The sequence below is a fragment of the Crinia signifera genome, chromosome 2 (genome assembly GCF_055691185.1).
Source record: "Crinia signifera chromosome 2, ASM5569118v1, whole genome shotgun sequence".
Taxonomy (NCBI): Eukaryota; Metazoa; Chordata; class Amphibia; order Anura; family Myobatrachidae; genus Crinia; species Crinia signifera.
Genome location: NC_139218.1, coordinates 339,772,321 through 339,783,933, shown reverse-complemented (window position 1 = coordinate 339,783,933; position 11,613 = coordinate 339,772,321). Strand labels below are relative to the sequence as shown.

Genomic DNA, 11,613 nt, shown 5'->3' with positions numbered 1-11,613 from the left:
AAGGCATACAAACTGCGGCCCTCCAGATGTTGTGAAACTACATGTCCCAGCATGCATTGCCACATTTTTTTCCTATAAGAGCATGCCAACACTGTCAGGGCATGCTGGGACATGTAGCTCCACAACATCTGGAGGGCCACAGTTTGAAGACCCATGCCTTAAGGCATACAATCAGATGCGATTCGACGCAATTTTCGGCAAAATCGCATCGAATCGCATGCAATGTGATTTTGCATAGGATTCAATGTTAACAAGGTCCTGTTCATTTCCCCACTATCCAAGTGGGCATAGAGTTGATTTTATAAAGCGTGGCGAGCCCCGCGGAAAACATTTTACGTAATCCGCGGCCGCTCGCCACGCTTCGGGCTCGCCACGCTTTGTAAAATCAACTCTATGCCCACTTGGATAGTGGGGAAATGAACAGGACTATGTTAACATTGAATCCTATGGAAATCGCATCAGATCGCATGCGATTCGATGCGATTTTTCCGACCCGATTTTAAAATCGGGCGCCCAGATACTACATAAGTACCCAATCTGTTCTTCATAATTTTCAGATCAACTTTAAAGAACATCACCCACTAAAAAGAGATTTGTAGACATAGCAGAAAGACACAGACAAAGTAGTACAAACATAGGCCCTTATTCTGGTTGGTGCGGCCAGAGCCGCACACGGGGCTCCGGCCGCACAAACCAATCCCCGCCCACCCTACGGATCGCCACGGCCGTCCGTACACGGACGGCTGGCGATCCGCATAAAAATGGTGGAGGCGTACGCCTCCACCATGGTGGGAGCTGCCCCCTGCATTCGATGGTCGTCGACCATCGAAGGCAGGTCCGCACGCCCCGGCAGCTCCCGCAAGCTGAGACCACACGGACAATCGTCCGTGTGGTAGCTTGTATGGGGGCTGAAAGCTGACATCCGGCGACGTCAGCTTTCCGCCCCCATGAGTTGCGTCATGCCCTCATTAGCATGCGTACGCCCCGCGTTTGCATGGGAACGCCCATGAAACGCGGGGCGTATACATAGGGAAATGAGGGCATGAAGCCCCTCACTCCCCTATACGCCCCCTTTGCGGCGTAGTAACGTTATGTGCGGCGAATTCGCCTGCACATGCGCAGATTGACCTCTGCGCATGTGCAGACGGAAAACATCGGCGGTACGGCCGCACGCGGGCCGTACCGCTCGAATCAGAATAAGGGCCATAGTACTTTCAAGAAAGTACTATGAAGTAACCACTTCAACATTCATCATCAATAATGGTCCCTATGGATGGTTATCATCACCAATCTTCTTGCGGCCACCAGTAAATATGTAGAACGTCTTTCTCAAACCCATACATCCTTCTATACAGTGGCTTCAGTCCTGCCAAATACTGTATCTCCTCACAGAGGGTCACATCTGTAACGACTGTCTTTTTCCTTATAATGTGCATCTTATCCTTGTAAAAAAAATGATTGGAACCACCAAATTGTATTGCTCATGTTTACAGACCACTGTGATTTGCAACCTTTGTACATTTGTGCGCCATAAAAAGGCCTTTTCCTCACGCCGAATTCCATTGTACGCAGGGGCGTAACTAGATATTCGCGGGCCCCATAGCAAAAGTTTGTAAGGGCCCCTATATACCAAATATTGGCGATAAATGTATATAGAAAATATAACTTATACAGTAAAGATGGGCCCCCTTCAGCTCTGGGCCCCATAGCAGCTGCACCCCTTGCACCTATGGTAGTTACGCCTTTGATTGTACGTGCTCAGTGTTGCAGCCTGAGCACGTACAATTTGAGTGGATTTTCACCGGTTCTGTGATGTGTACGAGATGCAACAGATGGTAAATTATGACAAAAATCACACATATAGTAAAAAAACATGACTTTTTACTGTAGCAAATACAAAAAAGATAATACAGATATTTTTCCAAATTCGACAGTAGTTTGCATCATACAGAAGATAGCACAAAAATAGTTTAGTTCTACAGCTGACTGGCTGCATGTGAACGATACTACAAGGGTTTTCACATACATATTTCACATTGAAGTGTGCCAATCATTTACACAACATGGAGGCCGCCAATTTGGCACTAGTTTATACCTCTGAGTGGATGATGTTTTGGGCAGAGGATGTGCTATTTTGAGTAGCAAGAGCTGCTACAATTACAATCACCCGTGTTCAAAGCAGAGGTTTCGATGTTAGCTCGGGGGTGGTACAGGGGTCCGACAGTCAGGATCCCGACAGTCATTAGCCCAATGTCAGGATCCCGACTGGCCGGACCCAGACAGCATGGTGAGCGCAACTAAGCCCCTTGCGGGCTCGCCGCTACGCTCGCCACCTATTCTATTCTCCCTCTATGGGGGTTGTGGACCCCCACGAGGGAAAATAGCAGGTTGCCATCGGGAACCAGTCTGTCGGTGTTTTGACAGTCGGGATCCTGACGTCGGGTAAATGCCTGTTGGGATCCCGACTGTCGGGACCCGTTAGCTCTAGGATCACATTTATGTGAGGAATTCATGGATAGAATTTACGAAGACAGGGGGATAGCTATAATCAAGCAACAGACATTTCAAACAACTCTGAGGTAGAAACCCATGTCACGGAGCCCAGCATTACACACAATAGTGTCAAAAACGTGTTTCTAATCAGCAGTTTAAATAACTTTAAAGCTCTAGGTTTGCCATTAAAAAAAGAATGCTTAATTGCTGCTTTATACACTAAAATTGCTACACCCATATAATAGTTTATTGGTCCCTGGTTAAACACTGGCGGTATCCATAGCACTTTGCCTGCAACTATTACAGCCTCAGCCCTGATGGCAGGCAGAATGAGACTCAACAAGACAGTAATCCTTTTCTCTTTAATTAGGAGAGAACGGTTTACATAAGCAATGAAGCTAGATGGGCTACTTTATTAGTGCAATAAAGCCGTCTGCTTGTGCCCCTTGCCTCACTGCACCTTCCAGACATACATTAGGACGTGTAACAAGCCGACCGCCTCATCTTATTGCTATCCAGGCTCTTCCCTGCGCACACCAGGTTCTAAAACAGAAGATGCCAACAGCACAGCATATGGCAGCAGCAGAGATCAAATCACCTGCTACCAATGAGTAAGCCTCTCTCCCCACACAGCGGCGGTTAGTGAAGCAGCAGAGTTGAGGCTATAAAGATCTCAGGAAATGCTGCTGCTATACAATTAGATATCAGCACCATTACTTATTTATTTTAAATTTCAGCAAGACAAACTAAAGTGATATAAGATATGAACATTAAAATGAGAGTTTAAACTATTATGTTACAGGCTTTAAACAAACCAATTTTCAAAAACCGTACACATTGGAGAAGGGAAAGGGGAAATTATAGACACTTTCAAATATACCAAGGGTTTTAAGAAGGTCCAGGAGGGAAACATTCTTCAAATGAAGAGAAGTATTTGAACATGAGGACATGCATGGATACTGGAGGGAGGTTCATGGGAAATCTGAGGAAAATTTCTTCAAAGAAAGGGTAGTGGACAAGTGGAATAGCCTCCCATCAAAGGTGGTAGAGACTAGGACAGTAGAACAATTTAAACATGCATGGAATATACATAAGCAGTGGCAGCTAAAGAGGTTGGGCTGCAGAACAGTCCAAAAATCAAATAGGGGAGAAACACCAACTGTCAGTGATTCAGTTTGGAATATCAGTTGGTGGCAGCTGCTGTTTTTCCCCTATTTGAATTTTGAACAGCACTGCAGCCCCACCTGGACATAAGACTCTCCTTACAACGAAATAAGGATCAAATATGGTTTGAGGTAACATGTTTAAAAAAGGGGCAGACTAGATGTGCCAAATGGATCTGATCTGCTGTCAAATTCTATGTTTCTATGATTATGGGTGTCTGAGTGATCTGGCTATTCACTAAGTGCAGAAGAAGCACAGGAATATTAAATAATACAAATCGTCCATTTGTCCTTAATTCAGTTTTAACACAACTTACAGTCCAAATGAAGGGCAAAACTGGAGTCATACCTGTTAGGTCATTAGTAAAAGTTTAAAATAAAAGTAATTAATGAACAAATGTACTTTACATTAGAACACACACAATTACATATTCAAGTTATTTAAAATAAAACAAACAACATGTATATAAACCAAATTGCATACATGCGTTGGCTGAACATGGGAGTCAATGTAGTGTATAAAGAACCACTTGTTCCAGAAATGAAAAGTCAGCATTTTACATAGTCAGTAATGGTAAGAGTCCAAGTTGCTGCAGCTGTGACCTTACCACACTGTCCCAGCCTTTGTTAGCTTGAGGGTTCCTGGGGGATGGATGCATGATGCCTTTCACTGCCACATCCATCCCTTCTCCAGCCAAAGCCTTTCTTGCCCGTTGTTCAGAGAACCTGCCCACACCGACAACTGTTTTAACTCCAAGTACCTTAACAACTTGACATAAGGCTTCATCGCAGATATCCAGAAGCTTGTCCCTCTGCTCTTTAGGAAGGTCCGTCGGAGTCAGGTTTTTGCCCGACTCATTCATAAATATGAGAGGGCAGTGGTTGTGCACAAAGCAGTGTTGGAAAAAGGTTTCAGGTTGGACACAGAGTGACTTGAAGAAACCCCAAAATCGTGCACCACTCACCTCACTATGGGGACAATCAAACCCACGTATGGGCCTCTTTGGGTGCTCCAGCTCTGGCTTACAGACAGGACCCTCAATCTGAAGCCAGTCACGCACATGTTTAACCTCTCCAAAGGGAACCTAAGAGAGAAAAGTAGGACATATGCAGTTGTAGAGCAGTCAATAGAAGCAGTGATCCCACAGTATATACTGTCATACTGTCCAATGGGGGAGAGGTGGGGGGTATAGGGGTAACAAGCCTAAACTTCTAGTCGGTTTAGTTACACTAAAAACTAATATAAAACACATTTAACGAATATCAGTAGGTAGAAGCGAGTGTTCTCCTACAGCAAGATGCAGCTCCATAGTGATCTACATTCTGGTCTTCGCATTTTCTATAATTAGAAAATTTGCTGCCGAAAATGACAATAGACAAAACCTTTACATTATGTTCCTCAGAAGTGTATGATAAGTAGCACATTGTATGGTGCACATTAGGTGTAGATGTAACAATAGGCAAGAGGTCATAAGGGATGCTTGATCATGTGTACAAATGTCACATTTTAGAGGAGAGGCATTGGGAAGAATTATGGTGTGTACACATGGTGCAATTTACTCTTCAATTTTGACTATATAGTCAAAATCGAATCGGTATCGCATAAACATCGAATGGAGATCGAACAAGTTTTTAAGCATTCAACCCAGATTCAATGCCAATGCGCACTCCCATTCAGCTGAAATCGAATAGCCAAATAGACAGTGCAGCAACGACTATATAGTTCAAATTGAGAGAACTGAATGTAAATAGTACAGAGTTAGCAAAAATTGCATAGCAGTCGAATAGCAAAGGAATCTCACCCCATTAGAGTTATGATCAATCGAGTGGGAGAAATCCACACAGAGTATGTAAAACCGAGGTTACACATTAAGGAGCAGTGCTTGAGCCATTAAAAGTATTGCGAAAACTAAGGCCAATCTCCTATGGACAGTTAATACAGGACAGGGACAGACCTACCTAATAATTTGAAGGCCTTTTTAGGCATACCCTCCAACATCTTAAGGGCAAAATTCGGTACACATTCAAAAGGGGGCGTGACAACGGATAAAAGGGGGCGTGGCCACTGGCAAAAGGAGGCGTGGTCACACCCCTTTTCTGAATGTGTACTGGGCATTGATTTGACACTTTTCCCCCCACATATGTACCCTAGTATGAGCTGACTGTGAGAGACACCACTGCTGCGGCTGGCGGCTCCGAATCCAGCCACAAACGTGGCTCTGCTGCACAGCTTCCAGAGTCCAGATATCTGAATGGCGCACAGAAGGAGGAGGAAAGGCAAGTCTTCCGCGCTGACAAGCCGCGGCACCCGGAAGTGACGCGGCAACAGTGTGTGTGCGTTCCACTGCAGATGGAACGCATGCCGACGGGAGAGGTTTTATCATTAAATTGGCTGCCCTGACTGGACCGCAAGGCCCCACGGGATGGGGAAAGGGTGCTGCTACATTGCTAGCACAGAATTCCCGATCCGATCAGCGCAGCCACCGCAAATCATCAGAAATCGGTACATTCGGTACATTTCTTTTTAGCCGGTACAGACTGTTAAAAAACGGTACTGTACCGGCTAAATCGGTACACTTGGAGGGTATGTTTTAGGTAATTCCTGAAAATATAGACAGTTATTAAGCGTGTATTTTGCACAAATTCATCCAGTAAAAGCAGACTTATTCTTAATGGAACTAAGTTTTATGGTCATGTGAACATGTCAAAAATACGCACAAAAACTGGTGTGAAGGTAGGTAAGGATTCTCATATGAGATGCCTACAAGACATCATTTAGAAAGATGGCAATTGTAAGAGGACCACTCGTCACGACTTGGCTAGCAGTTTCAAGCAACAGCTAGCCACATAACTCTTTATTAGATGAGGTATGACGTAGTTTGGCATGATCTCAAAATGATCACACAGCTTAATAAAGGAATGGGGCAGAGAGGTGTAACCAATTATCACAGCCAGCAAGACGGTCTGACCTTTTCATATAGTGTCACTCCTCCCACTCCCAGTCAGTCTCTCCAACTGCCATTAACAGGACTTTTTTTTTTATTTTGGAGCCGCTGTCTGTGTGTCAGGCATGGTATTAATAGAGCAGTAGCTGCAACTGAGTAGGACGGTGTGTTGCCAGAACTGGTATATAGCAAGTATAATCTTAATGAAGTAAACCTTGACAGATTTATTATAGAAGAGAATAGATGAACAAATGCGTAACAAGGGTCTGTATTGGAGATGAGTTAATGGTACAGATGCTGAGGACATATTTAATTGAGCAATTTTATGCAGGTTAATATGGCACTGATACAATTAAAGTTGGGGGGGGGGGGGGGGATTATTAATCCCACAAATTAACCTTGTTCAGTGAGGATCTTACCCCTGTCTGAGCCATGCCGAACGGTCCAGGGTTCATTCCTAAAAAAAGAACCTCCTTTCTTGACTGGCAATACGTCCTTACGTATCTCTCATGTGGGTCCCAGGCATATAACAAAGGATTATACACATACTTTACTGGATCCCGGAACAGGAGATTTCTTAGCTTTAAATTCAACTCTAATTCCACTTGTAGGAAGTCATTTGCAGGATTTTCCCCAGCAGAGCTGCAGGTGGAGAACCCAGACTGAGCCGGGGAGAGAATCATTCCGTTTCCAGTGACTTCCTGTAAGAATGATACTGCAGTCACACACCAGAGAGAGACTTTGCTGGCTATTATTGGACTTTTTATAACCAGTATACGCTATACATAAAGTTGCTTTAGAACAAGATGGTTTATGCCTTGAATATGGATTGATAATAGGTGCTACCGATTCTTACATAGCTTTGCAATAAACTTTTCTTTATTTTTAAATAATATTAATTTAAGAATATTAGGAAATACAGAATTAGAATATAATTCCTTTATCCGTCTCACAATATTTGCATTTTTTATCAGATTTACAGTGATGGCAGACATATTTTTCTAATCTACTCTAAAGTCCAGACACTTAGGGGGAAATTTACTAAAATGGGAGTTCTATTTCAATGGGATGTTGCTATGGGCAACCAATCAGATACTATCTATTATCTTCTATTAAATGAATAAGAAGTAAATACTGATTGGTTGCCCATAGCAACAACCCAACTGAAATAGAACTTCCATCTCAGTAAATGTCCCCCTTAAGGTCCTGCTTTGATGGCACAAGTGTGAGGTAGGAGTAGAATGAGACCAACTAGGCTGGAGATACCTGGGATTACAGTGTCTAGGATCCGCATTTACGCCAAACTGTTGCCTTTAACAACGAATCAGATTCTGTCTATCATTTATTTATTACATCATCATAGAAAATGATAGACAGAAACTGATTGGTTGCTATGGGCAACACCACCACTTCTCATTTTAAGAAGCTATAGTAAATCTCCCCAGTACGATAGCAGGTCAAGGAATATAGAGATCTCTTATGTATATGAAAGGAAAAAGGTCTAACCCAATTATTAGGAATCCTGCACCAACCACAAACAGTAATGCTGGGTACACACCAGGACGACTAGGGCCCGATCCCCTCAATCTAGATCCAATTCCGACCAATTGGATGTAGATTGTGTGGTGATTGGGCCCTTTTTTCCCCCGTTCTGGTCCGATCCCGATCCGATGCGTGGCCCCGCGGGTCGGTCGGTCGTTATTCAGATCCTACCTGCTGCAGGTAGGATCTGAAGAACGACCATACAGCCGGGTGCGGGTCGCCATCGGATCGGACCCGCTCACGGTGCACATAGTGAGCGGGTCGTGCCCCCCCGCGTCACCGTGAGCGGGTCGGACGAGACACTGACGACCCGCTCACTATGTGCATCGTGAGCGGGTCGTCGTGGTGTGTACCCTGCATTACCATTATCATTATATTGTTGAGAATTTGTTGATGGCCATACAACTGACTATTTCTAATTCATATTTACACTAGACATAAAAGGTCCATACGCAATGGGTGATATGAGCGAAAACGCTCATTTTATCACCGATGGTGTATGTCTCCACGAGGGTCAATGCACGCTCCCACAGGTTGTTTGTGCATGTATAGATGAGGGAGTGGATCGTTAAGGAGGCTCGCTGGCATTGGCAAGTGTGTATGTAGTGTTCCCGCCAGGCTGTTTAAGCGGGGCGCTGCACCCTGCCCGATATTTAAAGGGCAAAATATGCCCTGCCCCTCTGGCAGCACCCCGCTAAAACATTAGCCTACACGTGCGGTCATCTTCTGACTGTAAAACCTGATTTCCAGACAAATTGGTTAAATCACGATTTAGACAATTTGTATGGACAGTTGTTGTCCGTTTTGTAGTGTTTGGGAGCAAATAGTAGATTGTTATTATGCTCATTCATTACCATATTTTCATTCCAACCAGCCAGATATTGTAAATGATTTGCCAGATAATTGTATAGTATATGCCAGCTTTAGGGATAGTATACAAATGGTCTTGCTGCATGTAACCTTTTCCTAGCAGGATGTACACATTAATGAGTATAGTGGCACAATGCACTGCTGCCTAGCAGACTGGTAAGAAACAATGACATAAACTGGCCATACACTAGAAAGACCTGATTGTATGCAGTCAATTGAGCGATTGTATGTGCCTAGAAAGCACATAGGATCTGCTTTCAACCGCAAGCAAAGCCAACAAATCATACGAGTGGCATGTATGATCTGGGGATCAACCTCTCGACCCGCACATCATACCGATATACCTCACTATGGCCCTTATTCAGATCTGATCGCAGTACAAACTTGTTCTTAAAATGGGCAAAACCATGTGCACTGCAGGGGTAGCAGATGTAACATATATAGGGGGAGATTCTCTAAGCTAAAAATGCGGTAAAAACCCCGTTATCAGGGTTTTTACTGCATTTTGGGATACTGTAAGCATCCCTCGCCGGGTTACCGCGGCGGGGGGCATCGCCAGAAAAATCTGGCGATGCCCCCATAGAAGCCAATGGGCTTCTACCGCAACCCTCCGCCGTCCCGACCTCCGCCGCCCCCTCACCTGTGTCCGGGCAGCACAGCGCAGTGCTGCCCGGACCTGTGACCTCCTCCCTGCACTGATCCTCTTCCGGGTGCAGGGAGGAGGAGAGCCCGGCGCAGCAGCAGCGCCGGGTGTGTGAGGGAGGGGGGAGCCGCCGGGACCTGCTGGGACCCGGCAACTCTCACCGCAAAGGACAGCTCTTAACGCAAGAGCTGTCCTTTGCTATAATTATCGCATATGTTACAACATATGCGATAATTATAAATGCGATGGGCGGCGAAGGGGGCGGAGATTCTTAGAGAATCTCCCCCATAGAGTTAGATTTGTGTGAGTTCTTTTGTTTCTGTGCAGCGTAAATACCGGCTGCATTATTTTTACTTTGCAATTTAGATTTCAGTTTCAACACACCCCACCCAAATGAAACTCTCTCTGCACATGTTACATCTGCCCCACCTGCAGTGCACATGGTTTTGACCATTTTAAGAACACATTTGTAGTGTACTGCGATCAGATCTGAATAAGGGCCTATGTGCACACACATGATTGCACGACCCGTCTAAACTGTGCTTTTGCTCTGATGTATGGCCACCAATAGTAATCTCTGGGGGCTGATGTACCAGAGTAAACCTGTATGTAGGCAGTGAGGACTGTGCTCATGCAATAAATAACTCACATGTGTAATAGGAGGTATATTAGTAAATACAAACCACACTACTATAGAGGGTGGAAGATTCAGGGGAAATTTGAGGAAGAATTACTTCACAGAAAGGGTAGTGGATAGGTGGAATAGTCTCCCACCAGAGGTGGTAGAGGCAAATACAGTAGATCAATTTAAACATGCTTGGGATAGGCATATTGACATCCTTACAAATAAATAAAGATCAAATATGATATGAGGTAACATGTTTGAAAAAGGGGCAGACTAGATGGGCCAAGTGGTTCTTAAATTCTATGTTTATAGTTACTGTACTGCTGTCTAGCAACACTCCCACAATGCACTGCACTCCGCCTGCCTGAGAGACAGCTAGTACAGAGCACTCCATGCAGCTCTGGAGTACCATACACATCCCGCAGACAGGCCATTCATTTACTCCCACAGCCTGACTACATCACCACTGCCTGGAATCGAATTACATATACACACTCACGCAGTCATTGCTATATGGCTTATTTACCTTGCAGCGCTGAGTTCCGGGTAGCGAATGTCTCAGTGTACCGGGGACGGCATTATGGGAGATGTAGTGTTCTCTGGTGCACGCTGATAAAATGTCAGACGTTTTTGCTCTTGCCAGATACATTGGTTTTAGCTAAAGCTGGTCTTCGGAAATATGGCTGCTACTGACACACACACACACACACACACACACACACACACACACACACATAGCGGACATTACGTAAGAAATTGGAAATGCCACGCTGCAGGGCGGGGACGACGCCAACGACGCTAGAGTGTTGGGCGCATGAAAGTCGCGGAGTTAGATGGTCAGACGTCAGAGTGACGCAAAGGCTGCGCCGGAGAATGTGCGACGTAAGGGGCGGTGCTGGCGAGTACTATACACGCAGGCTGCTTGTATAACGGTGTCATCATTATTGTTAATGATTATTGCCATCATCTATAGGCCATACCGTTATTTGCCTACCTGACCCTCTCCATGAGGGAGAAAATGCTCTGTTCCTGTGCTTCCCTGGTAATGTATGATTGCCGTCACCTGTGGTGAAACACCTTTCTTATCAATTACCTAGCTCACCGCAGGTGATGGCAAACATTCATTACCAGCGAAGTCCAGGAACAGAGCAATTTCTCCCTGAAGGAGAGGGTCAGGTAGGCAAGTATGCATAGGCTTATGTCCCCCCCCCCCCCTCTATATATACATACATACATACCAGAGCATTGTGTCCGGACTTCTCTCTTAATTAATTATTGCCATCACCTGTTTTAAACAGGTTAATTGAAAAGAAAGGTGTTTCAACAGAGGTG

At 44.9% G+C, this 11,613-nt stretch overlaps 1 protein-coding gene across 1 annotated transcript; it reads right to left on the bottom strand.

Annotated features, from left to right (window-relative positions):
* Window positions 1-1,859: 1,859 nt before the first annotated feature.
* On the bottom strand, window positions 1,860-11,019 carry SMUG1 (single-strand-selective monofunctional uracil-DNA glycosylase 1). Its single transcript, XM_083169553.1, has 3 exons — window positions 10,808-11,019; window positions 7,021-7,302; window positions 1,860-4,741 (listed from the first exon to the last, which is right to left on the bottom strand). The coding sequence occupies exons 1-3, from the start codon at window positions 10,928-10,930 to the stop codon at window positions 4,214-4,216; spliced, it is 933 nt and encodes a 310-aa protein (XP_083025679.1). The 5' UTR covers window positions 10,931-11,019; the 3' UTR covers window positions 1,860-4,213.
* Between the last annotated feature and the right edge of the window lie 594 nt (window positions 11,020-11,613).

Coding starts and splice junctions, on each gene's coding strand:
- SMUG1 (XM_083169553.1), bottom strand. CDS start 10,930: ATGTATCTGGCAAGAGCAAAAACGTCTGACATTTTATCAGCGTGCACC. Junction 7,303..10,807: donor CCGGAACTCAGCGCTGCAAG/GTAAATAAGCCA, acceptor TCATTCTTACAG/GAAGTCACTGGAAACGGAAT. Junction 4,742..7,020: donor TCGGCATGGCTCAGACAGGG/GTAAGATCCTCA, acceptor TTTCTCTCTTAG/GTTCCCTTTGGAGAGGTTAA.